Source organism: Zonotrichia leucophrys, chromosome 2, assembly GCF_028769735.1.
Source record: "Zonotrichia leucophrys gambelii isolate GWCS_2022_RI chromosome 2, RI_Zleu_2.0, whole genome shotgun sequence".
Taxonomy (NCBI): domain Eukaryota; kingdom Metazoa; phylum Chordata; class Aves; order Passeriformes; family Passerellidae; genus Zonotrichia; species Zonotrichia leucophrys.
The window spans coordinates 106,562,513-106,586,752 of NC_088171.1; the positions used below are offsets into that span (position 1 = coordinate 106,562,513).

Genomic DNA, 24,240 nt, shown 5'->3' on the forward strand with positions numbered 1-24,240 from the left:
CAGTCAGTGGTTTGATCTGCTCTAGACTCATAGCATCATTTAGGCTGGAAAAGATCTCTTGAGTCCAACCATTAACCCAGCACTGCCAAGTCCATCACCAAACCATGTGCCCAAGTGCCACATCTGCACTGTCTTTTAAAAACCTCCAGGGATGGCAGCTCATAGGGTGTAACATGTAGATGTGGAGCAGAGCTTTCAGTTTCAATTCTTTCAGAAATCACTGACATATTGACTTCAAAATCATGTTACCAGTCTGAACTAAAACACAGAATGTTGACACAGCCACGAACCACCTTCCAATGAAACACCTCCACACGAACCCAATGCCTGGAGAAAATTCCAGTGTTAATTTTCATAACTATAAAATCAGAGCTATACAATTCTGCCCTGAAGTGTTGATCATACCTGTCGTGGCTGGTTGACCTTTGCTCCTGAAGAAAGCAGCAATCGGATGACATCCAGATATCCTCCTTGTGCTGCCAAGAAAATTGCAGAAGCTCCATCCTAAGAACAAACACATCAGTCTTACACTGAGTTGAAGTGATGCCATTTTTCCACACAAAACCAAATCAAATTGAATTAAGTTCTCAGTCTTAAGTCATAATGCTTTGTAACAGCAGATATACAGCCATGCTCAAGAAATAACTAACAAAATGCAAAGTCTAGTTCATAATAATAAACTGTGACAACATTTTCATTCAGTATGCACAAATACTGGCTCCCATCATATTTCAAATCCAGCATTAAATGCTGTGTTTGGAATACTAAGAGTGTAGTTCTTTGAGGCATTGAGTTACATAATTAGAAATCAGCTCCTGTACAGCAATACAGATTAATTTAGCTTTTATATGCTCATGCAGAAGTGTTCTGCTACATGGATACATGGTGGAGAGATGTCAGGGACTTTGCAAGACTGCAGACCCCAGCACTGAAGGCTGCCCTTGAGGCTGAAGGAGTAAGGCCTGTGCCACACTACTGTGCCACCACAGAAATCACCATGCTTCTGCTCTGGCACATCTTGTAGAAGACTCTTCACCTGTAATCTAGGTGAAGGTTCTTCTACAAGAATTTAGTAATCTAATAGTATTTTGTAGCCATATCAGAAACCAGAATTTTCCTGCAAAAAGCTTGTGAAAGAATAAATTGTGAACAAATCCAGAGTTTTATTTTTCTTTGACATGTCTTTCATGTGCAGATGTTCTCAGAATTTTACTTCAGAGAAACCCCTTCATAGGAGAAAAAATTAAAAGTCAAATTTCATTAAGTGTTTTTGATGGAACATTTTCAAACAGCATTATAATCCATCTAACCAACTGTAAGTAGAAATCTGTATTGAAGGTAGGACAGGTGTTTGCCCATCCTACATCCACGGCACTATGCACAGGATGTGCTAGGACAAGTTTTCCCAGGAGGCGAGAATCTTTTCGTTTAAATAGAGGCAGGAATTAACCCCTTTCCTGCATCTCAGATGTGCAAGTACACCTCTCATACCAAATCAGGCAGGTGCTGATCACAAAATACAGAGCATTTCAATGTAAGCCTGCAGTTGGCCTTGTTGGCATATCACTATGCTGGGACTAAATGCTGTTGTCTGCAGAGAGAGTGTGCACAGTTACTCCTCTAGCTGAAAAACTCAGCACAGACTTGGTGAAGCATGAGCTGAGTATATTGCCTCAGGGACTGAATTTAGGATGTTTGACATTGATTTCAAGACAAATGTCCTGGTAAACAAAAGAGGTGTCTGCTGGAACTATTAATGCCTGTCTCCGGGCCCTCTGATGGGGTCTTTTCTCTGTTTGCTGTGTGAGTATTTGAAAAACCTGTCAGTACCAGAGAGAGAGAACACTCTCCTCCAGAGACAGAGAACACCTCAACTGAGAAAGTAAACAAACTTGTGTAATATTTAAAAAGCTCTTTATTGTAGGATCAATCAAGGTGGAGAACCTTGCATTCATTGATATCTATTTGATTTGAATGGATGCTGTAATGAGAATGCTTTTTTGAGGCTGTAACACACTTTTGCAAGAAATACTATTTAGTTAGAGTATTCTTTTGTCTCTTGCTCTCCTGACGCCTCACATGAGTCAATTTAGGATTAAAACTTTTGATCTTGATGGTTTTGGGAGGAGTATCCATAAGCATGCTCAAAATCCCTCCCATTTGGCTGCCAGTGAAACTGCCATCCAGACACCACTTGACAAATGCAGCTTGGCCCATAAAAAAAGCTAGACAACATTTCTTTCAAGAGATCATATTCTTATTTTATTACACAACTCTTTCTGACTGGCTTTGCCCAATGTCTGTGAGCAATAAAAGTACATTTTAAAATCCAGTTGCAAATATTGCTCATTTCCAGAAGAGACAACAAGGAAGTAATTTTACTGCCTTGACCTTTGGGTAAGAGTCTGCAGGTGTGGCAGCATAGCTATTTTTAAACTGAGTGGCAGCCCCTGGGATTACCCTGCAGAGGGATGAATCACTGCCCTCAGATCAGAAAGACAATTTGCACAACAGCAAGGGTGGAACAACCTTATTTATAAATGAGGGGTGAGGCAACACTGAGGTGGGATCCCCCTCAGTGATGACCACTTCTGCAGTCACCAGCTCTCAGCTCCCCTGCAAGACAGCAGGCATTGCAAAAGCATCCTGCAGATCCAAAGCCAATGGAAACAGCTGAAAAAACTCATATATCTCAGAGAAACAACTTCCTCTTTGTCAGCCTTGAGTGCCCTGAGGTAGGAAAGAGTGGGGTGGGAAGCAGAGGCAAAATCTGCTACTTGTTTCTGTTGAATGCCAAAAAGCTCAACTTATCTGTGTCTCTGTTGGAGTAAATTAAATCCAGAGCTTCATTGGTTCAATCCAACTTTCAGAAAAGTCAACTAAACAACATCAGTTCAGCCATTTAAGCTTACTTTGCCCAAAACACTGGCAAACTGGAGATTCACAAATATCAAATAACATAATTTAAATTGATATTAAAAAAAAAAACTGCTTTGAAGTAATTTAAAGATTTTCTTTTTTGCTATTCTTTCTGGCAGAAAACTACTGTATTTCAGAGGCTCTAGAGCTATTCACTTTCCTGCATATCATGGTAGAACATGACACACTCTTTCATCCCAGGCTAATAGGTACAACAAGTCTGGTCCACATTTGGTACATATCCTCCATACAGATCACGAACCCAAAGGCAGCCAGAGAATCTTTTTGATTTTGTGCTACTTCTCTCAGCATCATGAAAAGCAGACAGTTAACAAAATCCACATCTTAGAGGAACAGAGTACTATAAAACTGCAGTGTTTGGCAAATGCCTGTCTGTGCTGGAGCCAGGGTGTCTGCTGTTGTCCAAGCAACAGCACATTTGTTCCACCACCACCATTGTCAATATTGTATGTGTCAAATAACTCACATAGAGTTGATCGTGAATGTTGGCACCGTGCTTCAGCAGAGTTTCCACGACTTTTGCATGCCCGTACTGACAGGCAGCCAGCAGAGCTGTGCCTCCATCCTGTGAAAACAAAAAAGAATGGGTACAGTCAGGTGAGAGGTCAGGCTGAGCTGAACTTCACCATAAAAAAAAAAAAAAAAGAAAGAGACAAACTTTAAGACTTTTCAGAATTTGGCTCACAGCAGTTCTGTGATGAGCAGCTACTGAATCTTTCATAACTTTAATGCCAAGTGTTGACATGTAAATCTTTCAACTTGGCTCAGTCACTATATAAATTTTTCTCCTGAGTTTTTTTAGGGAGGAAAAGGAATGAAGAAAATTCTGTTTTTCATTCCTCATCTTCTGCCTTGCCATTAGAAGCATTGTTCCTTTCACAACTTCAAGCTCCTCCACGTCTCTTCCTTTTACAGCCAAATTCCTCATGCCTGCCAAATTCTTCCACTTATGGAAGGACAGCACACCTTTCCACTGCTCCGGAGCCTATTGATCATCTGCTCACAAGGCCAGAACCTTGTGCCCTGTTTTGTCCTGCCTCTCCTCAGTGGCTTGTTGGCCTGAAGCTGAGCAGAGAGGAAGCATTTTAAAGTGTGCTAGCTGACTGTGGAAATGTGACTCTGACCAAAGGCACAACCAGCAGTGAAAGCACTGTTACTGCGGCTTGAGAAGCAATCCCTACAGGTGGGATCAGTCCCAGGCAGAGTTACTGCACATCACCACTAAAGGGAGACCTAGGCACATGCATCAATCCCTCCTTGTAGAAGCATTCCCTTGGGAGCCACCTGAGAAGGGAAACGCCTCAGTGTCACTGGTGATGGACCCCAAACCAGCTCAAACAACTGAGACAGCAAACGTGGGTCTTGCCATCTTAAATGTGCTGTGCCCCACTCAGAAATCACCAGTATTTCAGACACAGCCATGCACAGCAAGTTCTTGTCGTCTGCCTGGGATGGCACCAAGCCATCAGGCAAAGCTGATGCACACCCCAAAATTTCTCCACCACAGGTCTTCTCTCCTCCCCTGCCTTCTCCCAGTCTCAAGCCTCTCCCCCACAAAATAAACTATCTTAAGTATTTCATCTAAATGGTTTCTAGAGCTGCTATTAATGTGGACGCAAGACTGTGCTTTGGCCCAGACTTGCTCTCTGAAACAACTGCAAAGTTGTCTGAAATTTTCCACACAGACAGATATCCACAAAAGAAGTTGCAGCTTGAGTGACCAAATGTGGCTTTTATAACGAGAAGCGCCAATCAAATTTATTAATCAATGGTGCAATTTCATGGCTGTAACAGCCTGGTGAAAATCCAAGCTCTGACATGACTGAACTAACCCACAGGCACTATTTATAACTACCCTCAAAACCTCATATTCACCCTTCCTGCCACAACATTGAAAAGAAAAGAAGGTTTGGGTGTCAGCAAAGCCAGAGATGTGAGGCTGTTGTGTGACAGTCTATGAATTGCCTATTAATTCTGGATTATTTGACTAAGTACAGTGTGTAATCAGCTCAGTGGAGTTAAGTTTCTCTTATAAGAAATTAGACTTTCCTGTCAAATTAAACTACTGTAACTTAATGAGAACTCCTGGAACAAAACACAAAAGCAATCACAATTGTTCTTGGATTGAAAAACACCTTATACACATTTAAAAGACAATGGAAAAGCTAATAGCTTCATGTAGCCTATTTCCTCTCCCCAGCCAAGTGAAAGCCACTTTGTTCAAGTGGTGATTTACTGGATCAAAGGGCTATAAACAAAACAAAACAAAAAAAACCAGAGAAATTTTTTAAGACTTTTCCCCTGAATGATGTTGAGAGAGAAAGGTTAGTGAATTAAGAAGAGAAACTGTGCTATCCAGACTGAAGATCCTGTGTGGAGAGGCAGGGAAGGAAAAGTTTTAGGAAGCTTTAAAATATTAAAGTTCCATGTATGGAGGGTAAATAGACATGCTCAGTTGGTTGCATCTGGGAAAAGTTTGTTTACTGCTTTATGGTTTGGCTATAGTGACAGGTCCCAGGTAAAAGGCAGGCCTGCAAAGGTGACCCCAGTTGGCCCAGCAGAGCTGAAGCCCAACACTTGGAATCCCAAGGTGTGATCCCACCTCAGGAGATGTGACAGCTTGGGGTTAAGAATGGCAACACTCTCTCAAGACATGTTTAATTAATGCAAAAAGGGGTTCCTGACCAAGTGTTTGGTTCAACCCAGTGAACAGTTTTAAACAGAACCCAGTGAACAGTTTTTTTTTTTGAAAGCGTAACACAATTCCAAAATACGCCATTTGGATCTTTCAGACTTAAGTGATCAAGTTTTCCTAGATTAGTCTGATAAGAGTCTAGGGGTTGGAAGAGGATCATTGGATGGTCCCCAGTTTCATCTGTTCACTCTGAATCAAATATTTACTGTGGCAGAGAGAAGTGGGTAACAATTCCTGGGCTCAAAGATCTGGTCCCTGATCAGGAGGACAATTGAGCTCTAAGACCTGCTCTACTGTCTGTCTGATATATGAAGCTGAACACATTCCACAGAGGGGATTGGGATTTCTCTGCATGCTCTGAATTGGGCGTACCACAGTGAAAAATGAGATATACATCTTTCTGTAAGAAAGGGAAGCTGGGGGCAGGAAACTTTTCCACTGACCATGTGATAAGACAGCACTTAGTTAAATCAAGGAATTGTCAAACAGTGCAATGGTTTATTTCTCAGTCCTCCTCTTGCCTCTCTTGAGCTTCCATCTGATTTTCTCTTACACGTAACTCCAGCAAGCTCTAGCTGAAGACCCCAGTGCTTTACGGACCATAGGGAAAGAAGATAAGTTGTGGAGAATAAAAAAATAATAAATCAATTATGGAGTTTTAACATCCCTTTCAGACATGTGATTACCTCTTTCCTTTTTGGCTTCAGCTGAGATTAAGTAAAGAGCTGAAGCAGCGTCTTTGGTACTGGCAAGCCTCTTGGAAACTCTGAGCAGGGCAGCAAGTGAGATCTGGCCATGTGAGCAAGCTCTGAGGGCTCCTGGGGCTATCACCCCTTCTGCAGTGGGCAGGAGGCCACTGTGCAACCTCTTAGAGACGGCACGTTGCCTTGGGCTCACTTCTTGCTCATATCCCGTCTTCCTGACACAATGAAGCTTCTATTAATCCTGCAAATATTTCCAGCTCAGATAGGAGCTGGACTTTTCTCAGCTACCTCTGCAATTCTTCCCCTGAAACCATTTTTCTGCCCTGCCCAGGGTCTGTCCTCCTCACTGCCAGCACATAACAGCAGCTGCCGATCTGCAGTGGAAATGCTTGGAACAGCAGCACTGGGTAAGCCCATGCTAAGTGATGCAGACTTCCCTGTCTGTTTGCTGACCCCTTCCCTCTGTCATCATCATCTGAAATAGCTTAGAATTATACTTTGTCTTACCATCTCTTAAAAATGGTACAGAGGAGGAGAACTGATCTTCTGCAATCAGTGCCTTCTGACATAGTGTTCAACCTGCACTACTGCTTGGAAAATGTGCACCATGCTTTTTAAGAACTCACATGCTTATCACATCTATCAGAATAAAAGAAAAAAGTTTCAACCTTTGTTAAATATTTCTGTGGATGTCAGACTGGAACAATGCAGAATAACATTAATGACTAATATTATATGTAAAAATTATATAATAACCTTCAATAGTACTATTCATTCTCTTTAGAACATCAGCATTTATTTATAATTACTTTATTACACTATTTTAGAGTAGTTTTACTTTGCCTGCCACAGCAAATATCAATTCTAATGATACAAGGCTTAACAAGAATTGCATGCCTGTATTAAGACAGTTCTCCAGAATTCTCATATATGAGTAATATATGTAGTAATATATGTCGTAATCACAATTTACAGATAAGTGAATAAAAAAAGATGTTGGGCTTTGCATTTCCTTAGTTAAGTCTCTGTTTCCTAGGATACTTTCCATTTGCCTGCTTATTCCAAATTGATGTAGTAATTTATAATAGAAATACATTTATTCTTTGCACTGCCCTTTAAAAACAGGATCAGCCATATCTTTTCCAGTGCTGCTCTCAGATGAGTGTCTTAGTGAGAAAATGCCTTGTCCCTAACCTGAAAAGGTGTATTTTTTCAACTATATTGTTTCTGGGGTTTGGGAGGGATAGAGGAGCCTGTCACCTTGGTCACCTGTTAAAAGAACAATGGAATTATTCCAAGCTGTGAAAACCACATTATTAAATCAGAAGATTGAAGTGATACAGTGGAAGATGTGGACTCTCCATGCACTACACCTGACTGGCGCGTCCTGCTCAGGCACACACTGGGTGATGCTGCTGGAAAATCATCTCACATGCACATCCCAGCCAGTCTCCCATGTTACACCCACTGGGAGCTGGTGTTATCTTTCAACCAGCTTCTCTGGATGTAACAGAAAGCTGTGGCCTGGAGAGGAAGAGGAACCAGCAGCTTAAAAGATACTTGGGACTGGCATATGGGCCAAGTCAGGTCTGTGTTCCGAAGCAGGGTCAGGCAGGAAAAAAGGGTCTGGAATGAAATTTTCAAGGTGAGCAACAGCACACCCCAAACTTGCATTTGTCCAAAGATGGAGGCCATTTGGAGCAGCTGAACACAGGAATATTCTTTTATAATTTAGATCTTTGATCTCTTTTATCTGCCCTAGTGTTTCACATCAATATATTTTGCATGCTTCATAAAAGATTGTATATTGTCATGAAGGACCAGACAATTTCAAGTCTGCTGTCCACCTCTTGGATCAAATCTTGGCTTTTTCACAAGCTCCTAGTTCACAGGCTGTGGAAAGATTAATTGAAGCTGTAACTGTCTCTCTAGACAGAACAAGGCACTGAGCCTCTGACTTGCCAGCAAGGGAAAATGACCCCTCTGAATCTTGCTAACCACCAGACATACCCTGAAATAAAAGTCAGAGAAGAACATTTATTTGAATATGCTACCTTACCCAAGAAATTTGTCCCACATGAGATTTTCCAGCATTGTAAGATACAGCTGTTGTATTTAACACTGCAACCTCCTGCATTGCCAACTTTCACAGCTGCACTCTGTGTTGTGTTAAACAGCCACAATTTCATTCATGCCTTTATTACTGATTGCTGCTGTGGTCAGAGAGTTGCTCACCACAAGCACAGCTCTCTGGGGTATCAGAATCCTACTCTATGGCCTCAAAACAACAGGATTTTAGCCCTAGAGCATAGGGAGTGAGCTTCTGATGTTCCGTCAATTCCCTTATATTTAGAGCCTGTATTTGCAGGGACTCCAGAAAGCAGGTATGGATTGAGAGAATCGTTCAAATCACAGACTAAAATATCTTGAGAAATTGATTGCTGTGGGGTAAAGAACTACTGCTTCTTCAAAGACATCACTAGGGATCCCAGGATAAGTTACTTGCAAGGGTCCTCCTTCCCAGATAATGGCAATGCTTCAAAACGTAACTAGCACATCAAGGACAAGTATACTAAATGAAAATATGTTGCTTTTCCCCCTGTTTGCTGACAGCAGAGGTACTAATACTGGCTTGGGCAAAAAAAAAAAAAGGTTGATGTACTGCTGTCAGTGATGAACTGCTGATCTTGCTGCTGTTGACCCCATGAGGGGTGAGGAACCCAAGCCCTGCCACCTGTGCTTTGGGCTATTCTAAGAAGATTTTGGAAAAGGACCTGCCTGAAAAAAGAAATAAAAGCTCTGAGGTGCATTTCATCTTTTTGTTCCAGATAGGAAAGTAGGAATTTAGGGAGGACTGAAGGCATTATATTCTTATGTATCCTATGGTGGAATGTGGGGACATCCCAATGTTGATGAAATGTAAGTTCTATGCAACCAGAGGACACAAACACCTAAATGAGGCTCCTACTTGGTATGTACAAGAAGACCCTTTGATCTTGTATTGGAGGATGGCTTATGAAGCAAGACTCATATCACTATCAAGGGACCTTGATGAACTTACACCACTCAGTCTAGGTAGGAAAAGCTAGTCCAAAGTTAATACTTCACAATGTGTTGCATTACTCGAAACTGTTCACGTGAGGAAATTTTATCATCTTAACACTTCCCTGTCATGTTTCATGTCAATACAAAAACCCAGCCTTGACTGTCAGAATGTATCAGCATGCAAAAATAAACACATCATCTTACTTTATTCCTAAATTCAGTGGAGGCTCCAAATGAAAAGAGAAACTTCACTACATCGTTGTGGCCTTGCTGTGCAGCAAAGAACAGAGAGGTTGCACCTGACTGTAAAGGAAAAATTGATTAAAATAGTAACAAACACATAACACACTTGACTGAATTAAAAAGTATCGAGCTCAATCAGTTGAATATCAGCTGAAAAGACATGATGAATTTGAAGACTCCAGAGGACACCAGGTATCTTAGCTCAGTCTTCTTCCCACTGCACTGAAAAATCTGTCCAGCATTTGGGAGGAAGGGAAGGAAGGGAAGGAAGGGAAGGAAGGGAAGGAAGGGAAGGAAGGGAAGGAAGGAAGATAGATGCAGGTTTTCCTGACTTTGGGCACTCTCACCCCATGCAGAAACTACAGAAAATGGGAACTGGATGTGAAATTCACTCCAGTGCCCAAAGCCTTTACAATAGTACATGGCCCCATTTAGATAATTTCAGAGCCCCCTCTCCTGGGCACATGTATGGGGCTCTCACTTCCCTGAGCTTCACAACAACTTCAGAGAACAAGAGCACCAGTTGGAGTAACTGCACTTAGTTGCAGAACAGTGCCATTGCTCTTCAGCACTTAATCTGTTTTGCTCCCTTTCTGCAACAGAGTGATTTTGGAGGCTTTCAGTGTTTTTCTTTATTGTTGGTTTGTTGAATCAGTATTTCCTGAGTGATAATCTGTCGGATCTCAAAATCTCAGCCCTGAGATGCTGAGCCTCCGAGACCAGCTTGGGGGTCTCGGGAGTCCTGGAATGTTGCCAGAAGTGTCTGGTAGCTGGACTTTAACCCTACACAGGAGACGACAAGGATGAGGGCTTCACAGGGCCTCACCGGGGTGAAGGGTGGAAAGATTAGCTAATTAGAGGGTGGAAACAAGGTTTAAGATTTATGTACAGGGGGGTTTAGAGGAGTAAGATGGAGGAATTGGGGTGTGTCCTGTCCTCCTCCTTCTTCCTCCTCTCCTCCATCTTCTTTGGCCACGGTGGCACCTTTCTATTGGTTATTACTAAGAGTACACCGAGTTATAAGAATAGATGGTATTGGGGAAAAATGATAAATATTGTACACGTAGCAAAGGGTATAAAGATACGTGGCTGCCCAGAGGGCAGACGCTGTGTGCCCATGGCTGACTGCTGTGCGGATCTCTGTTGAGCTGAAAGAACATCTTTTAGATAAACAATTAATAAACATAAAACCAGAAAGAAGAACTGAAGCCTCTTCTCGTCTTTCGATACCCGGGCTGTCCCAAGGTCACCCAGGGCCTCCTCCGGGCTCTCCAGGCCCCTCAAACAGCCGAGATAAACCTGACATATTGGCGTCCCTGGACGGACCACGAACCACCACAACCTTTCGGGGGAAGATAAACCGGACATTTGGCTTCCACTGGGTGAGCTCTGACCACCACAACCTTTCGGGGGGGCCACCACCACCTTCAAAGCCCTGAAGAAAAAGAGAGAGAAGAAGAGAAAAAAAGCCAGCAGAGACTGCAAAAAACCAGCAGTCACTGAGAATTCCACCTCTCAGTTTCTGCCGAAGAGAATTCGTAGCAGAACAGCCCGGACTGGAACCAGAAGGCGCCCTGGGTCCACCTCTCGTGATCTGCTGGACAGATCGAGACGTCCAGACTGCTCTGGCGACAGATTTGGTAAGAAAGCCTGAAAATAAGAACATGGGAGGCACACCTTCCCAGGAACAACGGGAAATTTTGTCCACCTTATAAGGTGTGACACAAACATACAAAAAATTAATTAGCTCTGGCCTTAAAAGGCCAGGAAAGTAGACCCCCGAGACGCACCAGACGTCCGGGGGGGGGCCCTCAAAAGAGGGGGGAGCAATGCAAGACTCCGGAAAAAATTAGCTCTGGCCTTAAAAGGCCAGGAAGGTAGACCCCCGAGACGCACCAGACGTCCGGGGGGGGACTCTCTGAAAGAGAGAGGGGAGCAAGGCTCCAGGAAAGAAAAAATTAGCTCTGGCCTTAAAAGGCCGAGTGAAAAATGCTCTTGGAAAAAAAAGAGCAAGAAATATTATTAAAACACCCGGTCCCAAAACCCAGAAACCCTGAGAAACTCCCAAAAAGCGTCCAAAAAGTCCAGAGAGCATGGAGGACTCAGGACCGAGGGGGGAGAGCAGGGGGGGAAGAAAAAGGGATCGGGGGAGGCGCTTTTTCGCGGCAGCCACGCGGCGGCGGAGCAGGCGGGAGCGCGGCTGAAGAAAAAACAAAAGACGCGTGTTCAGATACGGCTTTGCTAAGCTCAGAGCCGGGGGGTGCAGCGGCCCCGGGGGCCGGCAAGGCAGTAGAAACGCGCACGGCGGGCAAAACTCGCAAAAAACCCGGGGGGGAGAAGCCACAAACCAAAGCCGGGGCGTCTGACCCATGCAGCGGCATGGGGGAAATTGCGCAATCCCAGAAAAGCTGCGTGAGACGCTGGGGGCGCGCGGTTGTGACGCAAAAAAAAAAAAAAAAAAAAAAAAAAAAAAAAAAAAAAAAAAAAAAAACCCGGTGCGAGTCGCGGCGGGCGCGGGTGCCGGCGGGACGGCCGCACACGCTGACGAAAGGCCACACACACACACAGCGTCGGAGGAGGAGGAGACAGTCAGGGGCAGACCGAGGGGGGAAAATTCAGAGGCGGAAGAAAAAGGGAGAGAAAAAAATTACCTCGGGAGAGACACAGAGCAGCTCGGAAAGCACGCATGCGCCGAGCGCGGGCGGGGGCGGGCCAGACCCCCGGTGACGTCTCAGGCGAGGAGGGGCCCTCTCCAGACTTGGTGCCTTTGGTAAAAACCCTCGGGTGCCTAAGCCTCTCCCCTCCTGGGGAGGCTTGTGTGTTTTCTAACCCTATTGTCAGTTGAATCAAAGACTAGGTAACCCCTGAGTGCACGACATGCCAGGTCGGTTCAGCAGAGCTACAACATCATTTCGTAACAAGTCTGCAACTATCCAGCGATTTTCCTCAACAAGATAGAAGAAGAAACGAATACTCAGACAAAAGTCGGGACTCAGACTGCAAAGGACAACTCAGAAGAGAAACAAGAGGAACGAAAGACTCTGGGGGGGTTTTTCTCTTTGGGGTCTTGAATATTTCTGTATAAGAACGAAAGACTGGGAGGTTTTCTCCTTAAAGTCTTGAATTGCAATAGGCAATGGAGTAAATTTACCTATTATAGGGAAAACTGACAAAGGATCATATATTGATCAGCTGGTAGATTTCTTTGACATTTCTCCCATTTGGAGAGGAATTTTAAGGGCAGATTTCTTTGACATTTCTCCCATTTGGAGAAGAATTTGAAGGGTAGGATTTTATGTTTTAATAGTTTAGGATTTTATGTTGTAATAGTTTTCCTAGTCCTCATCCATGTCGTCCCAGATACCATGAATCGGATTGTAAAAGAGGTTTTCTTGGGGCAAACAGAAGGGGGAGATGTCGGATCTCAAAATCTCAGCCCTGAGATGCTGAGCCTCCGAGACCAGCTTGGGGGTCTCGGGAGTCCTGGAATGTTGCCAGAAGTGTCTGGTAGCTGGACTTTAACCCTACACAGGAGACGACAAGGATGAGGGCTTCACAGGGCCTCACCGGGGTGAAGGGTGGAAAGATTAGCTAATTAGAGGGTGAGAAACAGGGTTTAAGATTTATGTACAGGGGGGTTTAGAGGAGTAAGATGGAGGAATTGGGGTGTGTCCTGTCCTCCTCCTTCTTCCTCCTCTCCTCCATCTTCTTTGGCCACGGTGGCACCTTTCTATTGGTTATTACTAAGAGTACACCGAGTTATAAGAATAGATGGTATTGGGGAAAAATGATAAATATTGTACACGTAGCAAAGGGTATAAAGATACGTGGCTGCCCAGAGGGCAGACGCTGTGTGCCCATGGCTGACTGCTGTGCGGATCTCTGTTGAGCTGAAAGAACATCTTTTAGATAAACAATTAATAAACATAAAACCAGAAAGAAGAACTGAAGCCTCTTCTCGTCCTTTGACACGCGGGTGCACCAAGGCCACCTCCGGGCTCTCCAGGCCCCTCAAACAGCCGAGATAAACCTGACATATTGGCGTCCCTGGACGGACCACGAACCACCACAACCTTTCGGGGGAAGATAAACCGGACAATAATCAAGAGCAGCTCCATAAAACTGTTCTGAACTTTTTCTTTTGTTGCTTCTTTCCAAGCAATGTTTACCTAAGGGAAGGGACGTATTTAAGTCCATGTTTTGTTAGAACAGGACCCCACTGGGAGACACCGGCGGTCATGGTTAGAGCAAGTTTAGGCCAGTAAGTGCAAAGGCACCTACATCATCAACCAGGGCATTCACTGACTCAGTAACTTGCAGATGTCAGCATGAGATTAAAGCTCTGGTTCCAGGTAACCAAGGAAAGTAAGAAACCTTGGCTTGTACTGTTTGAGCAATGAGCACACTGCTATCCTGCACAACCTGCCACCACCCCATGTAATTTCAGGCCCTCCTTACACTCCTCTTCTCTTAAAACCAGTGATTGTCCCAGAGCAATTCTGCTCTTTGAGCAGTCAACATGCAGAGCAACTGCAATACTTACAGCTGTCTGCATGGAGTATGAGTGAAAGGCAATTTCCCAAAAAAATCAGTTGCTGATGTCCCTTCCATGCTGATGTCATGGTGCAAGACATGCCTTGAATGCCAAGCAGAGATGCAGGGAAGGGTACAGATGATAAAGCTGTGTGACTGCTAGAGATGAGTTGGCTCAGACTAAAAGGCAGAAACTCCAAAACATACAGAGTCAAAACTAATCCCTGTGATAGCAATGGCATCCACTCTGTTTTAATGACCAGGCTGCAAATCAAAAGGTGAAGGTCTTCTTATTATTTATCCCATCTGGAGATCTGTAAACTGTTGTGCCAAAAAGTAAAACTGCAAATACATAAATGGCATAACCCTGGGGGGTTACATCCCAGATGTAACTGACCCTCACCAACCATATGTGCTGAAAATGTTTCATGACTTATTATAAATGTACCTCTGGCATCTGATTTTCTCTTGTAAACTCCAGATCTCTGATTCCCTGATGTCCTCAGAACAGAGCCTGTTATACATATTATACATACACTATACAGCAAGTGATAAAGAAACAATTGGCAACAAGCAGCAGACAACACTCTTATTATTTGCAACAAACCAGCAGTCACTTAATCAAGCCCTGTTTGAATCCTACCTCTCTCTGCAGATTGATATCTGCTCCTTGCAACACCAATTCCCGTACACAATCTATGTGGCCATAGTAAGATGCTACCATCAGAGCTGTTGTGCCAAGCTGGGAGTAAGGAAAAACAAGTCAGTACCTTCAACAGACACCTACAGCAATGAATCAGACTGTCTGGATGAGACAGCATCTCTGCCAAAAAGCTGGAGGGAGCTTATGATACCTTATTGTCCCAAAATAAGTGCAACAAGTATAAAAAGAATGGGCTTCGTTTCTAAACAGCTTTTTTTTTTTTCTCTTTTTAAGCAGAGAATCCCAAAGTTCTTTGCATCATTTCCAGAAGAATAACCTCAGACACAGGAGCTGAGTGACTCAGCTGAGACACTCAGAATTCTGAGTCATAGTCAGGAGAAGGGGCTGGGTGATTTGAACAGCAATTCCCTATCCAAATAATGAGAGCAAACTCACTCAGTGACTCTTCACATTATAAGAGAGAACTTTCTGTACAGAAATCTTTGTTCAACTCCCTCAGTACACTATAAGGTCACTTCCAGTGAATGAAGTAAGATTTATATGTATGCAGTGTATGGACAATATGCAGAAACCACATGCATAAGGATGAAACACATCCTTCAAAACCATTCACACACAACAGCTCAAGTTAAAGAAGGAATGGGTGACATTACAAAAAAGAAACCTGGGGTCTTAATTGTAAAAAAAAATTTAGTCTAGAAAATGTGTGTCTGATACAATTATTATTGCAGTGCAGTGTGAAAGTCCTTTTCCAAAGTTAGCCATTTTTTGAGAAAAAATGGACAGTAGTGACTTTATTTTTTCATACTGATCTCTGTCCTGTTTACTACAAGCCTCTATTTGAACAACCTTCCCTCCCTTGTCAGAAGGACAGTCATAGCAGCATCTCCAGAAGTGCTGTAGGACAAATACCTGCCTACAGGGCAAAAATGAAATGAAAATGAAAAGATACATTAAAGTCAATGGTCTTAGAAAATCTCTTACACTTTGAAGGTATTCAAAGTGAGAGAAGCTGCAGCAAATTCATGTTTTGGGCTGGAAGTGGCATCAATCCTTACCAACACCAGCATGACTCTGTGTCAGTCAGTCCCAATGCCAAACAAAAAAAACCTGGAACTTCTCACCCTCCTTTTCCCCTTGCTCTTTGACTCAGCTTAGCACAATCAACTATCTCACCATGTGTTGTAGGCAGAATAGAAAGACCTGCTCATTATCTGTGTTATCAACCCATTTCTATCTCAAAACTAATTTCAACCCATGTCAATTACAGTGGAAATTCCCATGAAATATGTCCTTTGTCTGGGCTCCTCTTGCTTGGCAATCTTGTGCCTTCATGTTGGTGCCCAGTCCAGAGATTGGGTGGAGGAGGAAGAATTTAGGAGGCCAGCAGTTGTTCTAATTATGAGAAGGTCTGTTAGCTGACAGAATCATTGTTATCTGGGCTCAATTCAACCAACTCCTTGCCATGATCTATTACTACAAAGACATTTCTTTGCAAAGGGAAGCCCGAGGTGCTAGGATGTGTGTTTGTAATGTCAGCACCACAAATAACTGTGTAAGACACATTTTTTAGTGCTGGCAAATTCTTAACCCCTTGCCACTGATGTAAATCAAGACACTATTTTGTCTTATGTTTCAAGCTTGATTACTGACAGGAGAAGGTTTTAAATCACCCTGAAGTACCACAAGACATTCATATGTTACATGTTAGATCCCTACTACACCCTGTGCATGGTGGGCTATGGAAAGTGATGCAAAATGAGTGCTGGGGCTGTAGGTGCATTGTGTGCATACGCTGTCTTTGCAGTCCACATCTACTCGCCCACTGTTCAGCAGCAGCTGGAGCAGAGCCAGGTTTCCTTTTCTTGCAGCCCAAAATGCAGCATTGGCAAGTGGTGTTTCTTTCTGGTGGAAAAAAAGAAAAAGAAAAAAAAAAAAGAAAGCAGAAATAAATCACTTAGGAAAATACACTGGGCAAGCATACACATCCCATACATTCTGCATTCAAGCCAGGAAAGTTTCAGCTTAGTGTGCTGATTTTTCAAGCTCAGAGCATGGAAAGGAAGCTAATTTAATTTCTTTTTGCAATTAAAGAGACCAGTCTTCCTGTGCTTCCTCATGTTATTTCAGGTCTTCTCTGTGTCCATGGCAGCCTATGTCTCTTAGATTGATCTGTAATGAGAAAGGATGATGCTAGGCCAGATCCACAGGGAAACATCACAGAAAACAACATGCTCAGTGATGCCTGTATTGTCTGCTTCTGTGGTGGGGCTGGCCACAGCTAGGCTGAAGCATCCTGCTGACATGTCCTGCTGCAGGACATCCTCTTGGGTTTCAGATTAGCTCTCTGTCATCTCCTCCTTTTCTGCACACAAAGTTCCAATACAGGAAATGTGTTGCTCATGCATCTCCCAGACTGCTTGTTCTGCCTCCTGCCTGGAATTAACACCCTGGGACTGTGGGCATGTGCACCATCTCCTGGGTAGGAGTGAATGATGACTGCTCCAGCACAGGAAAAGGACAGAAAGGAAAGACATGGAAAGGACAGAAAGGAAAGACATGGACTTTGCTCCTACCCTCTTTACCCAATTGATGCAGGCAGCTGCCAGTATTCTGCCTTGACGGGTAAGCACTGTCAAGGGTGAAGTGTGGAGGGAAACACTGTGATGGCAATGGTACATATCCTAGAGCAGGCTCGTGCTGTTGATTTTTTAATAAGGCCCCAAACCATCTACAGTGGTGTAAAACACCACCAACAGTCACACCAAAGCAGAGTTAAAGATACCCAGGGACATTGCTTTGCAGTGAGGATATCTTGCCTTCAGGGTAACCCAAAGAGAGTGCAGAGTGGATATTAAAGTAAATCATTCAGCTTCAGAAATGACATAGGCACATCTTGTCTAAATGTCAATGGGCACATGTAATGTGGCAGGGAATCAGGATTCAATAGTTCTATGCTCTATAATTAAAATGCACATATGCAGCACAGTTTAAATTGCTGCCTTCACTGACATGAAGACAATAAACTTCGCAGAAACAAGCAGACACAAGAATCATGAATCTGAATCTATCTCAGGTCTGTCACAGCACTTTCCATGGGTTGCATTTTTAATATTAATAGGTTGGAAAATTGGCAGCTGTTTGAGATGAGAGACATTCCAACCATTTAATAAATTATAAATCACTTCCTATAAATTGATGGTGGTATTTCTTGTACTAGCACACGCAGGGGCAGGAGTCTGAAAATTTCAGCAAGCACAATTAGCTAAATTCTGATTTGGAGTCTGAAAGGTTTATCAAGCACAATAAGCTAAATTCTGATCTTCTTTTCACAGCTGTTGCATTTCCCTGAAGTATCTGCAGATAATGTTGATTAAAGTAGAGACAGTCGTTTATACCCTCCTTGCTAGCAACACTATAGTGTCCTCCAATCTTTACCCTTAGATCCACTACTAAAATTTTATGTAAAAGCAAACAATTGACCTAAACACACAGAGGCTCATGTTGCCCTTTTCTGCTCTGATTTATTAGATAGATATTTATTTACAGAGCTGGCAGTTAGGAATATTATCTTATTGGCTTTGTTATTATGATATTCACTGGAAAGCTATTGCAAAAGAATTATGTTTAGACCTTGCAGAAGGGACAATCAAATTCCTTATCTTTTATTGTCCCAAACTATCCCTTAAAGTTTTAGGAAGTTTAGAGGGATGGCAATACATCCATAAAGGGAAAGATTTACTTAATCCATCCCAGTTTTAACAACAAGGGCACAGTAGCAGACTGAATTTTATTCTAGCTCATCATACACCACCACTTTCACTGGTCAGGGAGGCAGGAACTGGAATCCATATCCAGGAACTCCTTACCTGCTTTCAATAGTTCACATGAGAAGAGAACTAAATGTCCAGTGTGACCCTGCTTGGGAAGCAGAGAACTTCAAAGTCTTTGGCCTTATGAGTCATAAATTCCTACCTCTTTTTTCTCTCCTGTATGTCCTCCAGTAGCCCTCCAGCAGAGTTGTCCTTATACTTTGGATCAGACCCAAGCAATGGAAGAATTCTTCAGTGCCCCAAGGACACAAAACTAGGTTTTTTCTCATTTGAAGTGACTCCTATTAAGCACTTTTATTTCACTTTGTGCCCCTGTGTTGCTTGGGATCCCTTGCATAAAAGTGGAGTATACAGCACACTCAGACTATCAACCATCCAGTGACTGGATTAAAAAAAATCAGATGCCAATCTGAGCTATGGTATGTGCTAAGGTGAATGAAAATGCAAAATCATTCAGATGATCTGGGCACCTTACAATACAGCCTCATTGTGTACTGTGTGGCAGTTCATATCTCTGGATCTACATCTCTGTGATCTTCATTTTCATCAGCAATACTGACATCACTAGTAGGCAAAATGTAAAACAGCACTTTGGGGTTAATAATCCAATTTATTGACTTATTTTTTAGCAATAAATGGGTTTCTAGCTGCAGGATGTGACTGCTGTTGTTCAGTTATGAACTCAGTCATGTCTCATCAGATACTTCCTAGGGAGAGGCAATGTTGAATTTCAAAAGACTAATTGGACAAATTTTTTACATAATTCTTATCATACAGCTAGTCTGCTCCCAAAGCATCCTCAAAGTAAACAACTGATCCTCAGCACTGACAGCCTGGGAGCAGAATGTAATAAACATTTGAAAATTATTAGCTAATAGCTTTCATGAAAATTGCTTGTTTCATTATGTCACTTGTACCAGCATCAGCAACTTTCAGGATAAAAGTTCCTTCACTTCATCAAGTTCTCTAAAGTATTATTTTAAAATCTGGCTGTGCTAATAATTTTGATTGCTTGTCTGCTTTTATGAGAGCCAAAAGATGGAAAGCTGGCATTATATTCATGCTGCACTGACATTAGAAATAACACTTTTTCAAAAATGGCCTAGAGGAAAATATATATTAAAAATCTGACAAAACCATTTCTCTGCAGGCATACAGAAAAAAAATGAATTGTGCTAAGCTATCTGAGTAATTTCATGAATATTGAGGGAGAAAGTAAAATTTAAATGCTGTGACCACCAGCTCCTACTCCCTGCCCTACCTTTGATTTGCTGTTTGCAGAGAAAGGGCAGGTGACAGTGGGGTGAGCGCTGAGGAGGAAGAGTGCAGTTCTTAAACAGGGGTCTTGCCGAGAAAAGAAAAGGGGCAATAGACAAAGAGAAAGAAAATAAAGGGGAAAGAGAATGCTAGTCTGCCCACCGACTTGTTCCTTTTGCTGGCAAAATGCAAGAAATTTCCTTTTTTTTTTTTTTTTAGTTTCCAAACTAGTCTTAATGGGAAGGAGGTATTGAGTAAAAAGTTTAAAGAAGAAGAACTGGAAATCAGGATCAAGCATGATGGAAAAGGCTAGTGCATCTTAGGAGCAGAGTTCTTTATTAGATAGCAATATATCCTACATGAAGGATCCTGATAAAAAGGAAAGGTGATTTTATATATAAATGTTTTAGTCAGGCAAAATGTGGCAGAAGAGAGGATATTTGTGTGAGAAAGAAAGATAAATGCTATGACTTGGGTAAGTAGGATAATAAGACAGAAAATGTGAACAGCCAGTGGCAAAGAGTAAGAATCCAAGTTCATGATCTGAGAGAAAGAGAAAATGCCAAACAAAATGTCACAGGAAAGGGAGAGAAAACGGAGAGAGGGAGGTACGGTCTGCAGTTCTTCAGAGGGAAGGGAAAGCAGTCAGCTACTTAGAACAGGAAAACTTGAGGGAATACAATGTGAGAAATAGGGCATAGAAAAGGAGCTGATAGGGATAGAACAGAAATTAAGACCTGAAGAACAAGTCAAATAAACAAGGATAAGAAAGAAAAAGAAGCTGGCATCACCAGGAACATGGGGCTGTTAGGGTGGATGCTTGTGAGTAATGAAGGTGGGAAAAAACTCACATAGACAGAATAAACATACAGAAAAACTAAGAAAAATAAGAAATTAGGTGTGAGAACAATGCAGGACCAAAAAGGGGATGACCACAGAGATTGCAGTCCAGAAAATCAAGTGTATCCTGGGCTACATCAAAAGAATCCAGAGCAGCAGGTTGAGGAAAGTGATTCTCTCTTTCAGTTCTGCTCTGGTGAGACCACACCTGGAGTACTGTGTTCACCTCTGGGGCCCCCAACATAGGGATATGGACCTGATGGAGCAAATCCAGAAGGGGAACATGAAGATGATAATGCGAGTGCCTCTCTTATGAAGACAGGCTGAGGGAATTGAGGTTGTTCAGCCTGGAGAAGAGAAGGCTCTGAGGAGACCTTAGAGCGGCTTTCCGGTGGCTAAATGGGACCTGCAAGAGGAGAGGGACTTTTTATAAGGGCATGTGGGGATAAGGATAAGGACAAATGTCTTTAAACTGAAAGAGGGTAGCTTCAGAGTGGATATTAGGAAGAGATTTCTTTACTCTGAAGGTGGTGAGGCATTGGAAGAAGTTGCCCAGAGAAGCTGTGGATGCTCCATCCCTAGAAGTGTCCACAGTTAGGCTGGATGGGGCTTTGAGCCACTGGTCTGGTGGAAGGTGTCCCTGCTTATGGCAGAGGGCTGGAACATGATGGTCTTTAAGGTCCCTTGCAACCAAGGCACTCTATGATTTCACTACCAAGTGTGAGATGAGCTGCCCCTGGAGCAAAGGTTCTCTGCTGCCTCCACAGGAGGGCTTTAACTGCAGGTGGGAATCACCGGCTGTGCCACCATTGGACTGACACGGTGACACCGAAGCACCAGCATTCCAGGAGGGAGACACCCTGACAGGAGAGAGGCAAGTGCATCCATCAAATCAAAAAATGCAACACAAGCGATATGGCAAAGGACTGGCACCGAGGTGCTGATCAATAAGAGAAGGGCAAGCACAACATCCAGAAAGTGCATAACAGAGAAGATGATCCATCATAAATATTATCTACTAACATCATTAGTAAATTGCTGCTTGCTTCCCTCTTTGCCAAATAATCTTATTAATCCTGTCCTTAGATTAAAAAAAACTTCTTTAAGGCAATCTTTTGAAATTACTGCTTTTACGTGGGTTTGGATGGAAGAAGTACAAAAAGTGGCAGGAATCACATCTGGCAAAGGGAACGAAACAGTCTGGCTTCAGTGGCCACCACAGCCTGAAAGGAAGAGCACGGATGAAGACTGCCTCCTAACTATTACACAACCAGCAGAGATGGTCGCAAAAGTGAGGAGGAGGCTCCTGACTGCACCAAAACCCACAGCACGGAGCCCGACCACCCCAGGGCCAAAGTAAAGCTCCGCGGAGCTCGCAGTTTATGTAACACAAGGCACGCACCCTTTAGGGGCTGTCAGCTGTGAAATCGCCCGCTCCATCCGTGGCCACCGCAGCACTCCCGGGGCACCCAAAGCCCGGGAAGACGTTACTGCTTTCCTTCCTTTCGCCCTATACCATTTTCCATAAAAAAATAAAACAAATCAACCCCCAAGTCCACGGACACGACAGAGCGCTCCACGGGCTGCCGGCACGACCAGCGCAAAGCGGGAACCCAAAGGCGCATCCCCCCGCCCCTCTCCCCTTGAGGCGCCCGGCTCACCTTGAAGGACATCCTGCACATCGCAGCGCTCCGCCTCCGCCCCGCTCCGCTCCGCGCCCGCCCGCCCGCTCGCCCGCGCGGCTCGGCTCGGCCCGGCTCGGCTCGGCTCGGCTCGGCCCGCACCGCTCCGCGCCCGGGGCTGCGCGGGGCCGGGGCGGGGCGCGGGGCCGGCGCCTCCCTCCGCAGCAGCACCTGGTGCTCAGGGGGTGCCGGCTACTCCTGCTCTTCAAAGGTTCTTTTGGGGGCGGGAAGGCAGTATTTGGGTATTTACTACTACTACTACTATTATTATTATTATTATTATTATTATTAATAATAATAATAATAGTATTAGTATTAGTATTAGTACTATGCCATCACCATAATATTTGTTCCTCTTCTCCTTATTATTATTATTACTTAGCAGAACAGGTTATATTAGATTATAACAGAATCAATTGCATTCGAACACATACTAATTATATCAGCATATAATTTTAGATAATTACAGGAAATTGTGTGTTATTGCTGTTTTCGTTGCATAATTGTTATTGTTCTGTCGTTGTTGTTGTTATTAGTTATAGTATTAGTATTATTTAAAGTCGGCCCCTGCTCCAGCAGCATCCTGAGAAGCCAGCGCCCAGGGTGAGGGACCCACAGGACTCTGCCTCTGGTTTAGACTTTTGGATCAGGCCTCTGTAGCTCAGGAATAGCACTGGAATAGTACAGACCCCAAGCGCCTTCACCCCAGCCCTATCCTCATCACGGTGCTAATGCCACCATAATGCTATGCCTCCATAACACCACTTTTGTATTTCACAGCCTCTTCCCTTCATAGCTAAGCAAACCCTGTTAAGAGGTGCTGTTCTGGGCACAGCCACAGTGCTGCCACCAAAATGTGTGGTGGAGGTGAGTGTTCCTTCACCTTGCCTCCATCCAGCTATCACCAACATTATCTCTCACAGCTGATGTGCTCTCATTAGGAAGCCAGTAAATTCTTAAGGGCTTAATTGTATGCCTTTAAAAATGAACAGTCATAAAGCCAATTCATGTCCTGTTTTGCCTGGCTGCCACAGATTTCATTCAAAGTCTTCGTGATATAAAGTAGGCAAAGCAGGGCATGCTCTGGTGAGAGATTCCTGAATATCTTTGCTATTGTTGGTTTAAACTGAGCCCTTAGGGATTTTCCTCTTTTGATGTGCACACATAAATCCCATTCACGAGAAAATTATGCGTGTGCATTGAGAGCAAATACTTGTGCTGAGATCCAAATGGCTTATTCTACAAATCTGCAAGTGAAGGGGTTCCTGCAGATCTTTTTCCTGAGGCAATGTTCATCTGTGCATCTGTGCATACAGTAAAACAAACGGGAGGCAGGCAGATGAAAGCTGCTAATAGCACCAGCTCATCTCAGAACGCATGGCCTGGTGTGAACCTTAATTACTGAGATCATACGATCCGGGATGATCACTCAGATTTCCTCTTAAACTTAAAAATACAGAATAAATTCAGCAGATTGCAGAGTTGAGAGTCATCCTTGCTCTGAATCCAGTTGCACAGTGATGACTGTCCACTGAAAGAGTGATTCGTACACATTCCCTACCTCACCCTTGGAAAATCCCTGTGTTTATTCAATCTATTGTGAATAACATACCAAACTTTTCACTTTCATCAGCCCAAATATTAAATTTCATGACCAAAAAAACCCCAAAGAATTCTTTCGATGAACAACAAAAAAGGAGATGAAAGCAATATAGTTTTTTGGGGTCTGTATTTATCTTGGGTGTTGGGGGAAAAAATGTAAAGCACTTTTCTTAATATCTTCACAAAATTTGAAATTGCACCT

At 43.3% G+C, this 24,240-nt stretch overlaps 1 protein-coding gene across 3 annotated transcripts in view; it reads right to left on the reverse strand.

The window, feature by feature from the left end:
• ANKRD29 (ankyrin repeat domain 29) overlaps window positions 1-22,553 on the reverse strand; it is a 34,339-nt gene extending 11,786 nt beyond the window's left edge. The window contains exons 1-6 of one of the 3 annotated variants that reach the window (XM_064705974.1): window positions 22,416-22,553; window positions 16,619-16,729; window positions 14,804-14,902; window positions 9,589-9,687; window positions 3,407-3,505; window positions 406-504 (exon numbers count right to left, since the gene is read on the reverse strand). In XM_064705974.1, the coding sequence (XP_064562044.1) occupies window positions 406-504; window positions 3,407-3,505; window positions 9,589-9,687; window positions 14,804-14,902; window positions 16,619-16,729; window positions 22,416-22,436 (528 nt within the window). In that variant the 5' untranslated portion in view covers window positions 22,437-22,553. Of the gene's footprint in view, window positions 1-405; window positions 505-3,406; window positions 3,506-9,588; window positions 9,688-14,803; window positions 14,903-16,618; window positions 16,730-22,156; window positions 22,235-22,415 lie in introns of those variants that run through there. The other 2 variants (XM_064705976.1, XM_064705975.1) reach the window with 2 other exon arrangements.
• Between the last annotated feature and the right edge of the window lie 1,687 nt (window positions 22,554-24,240).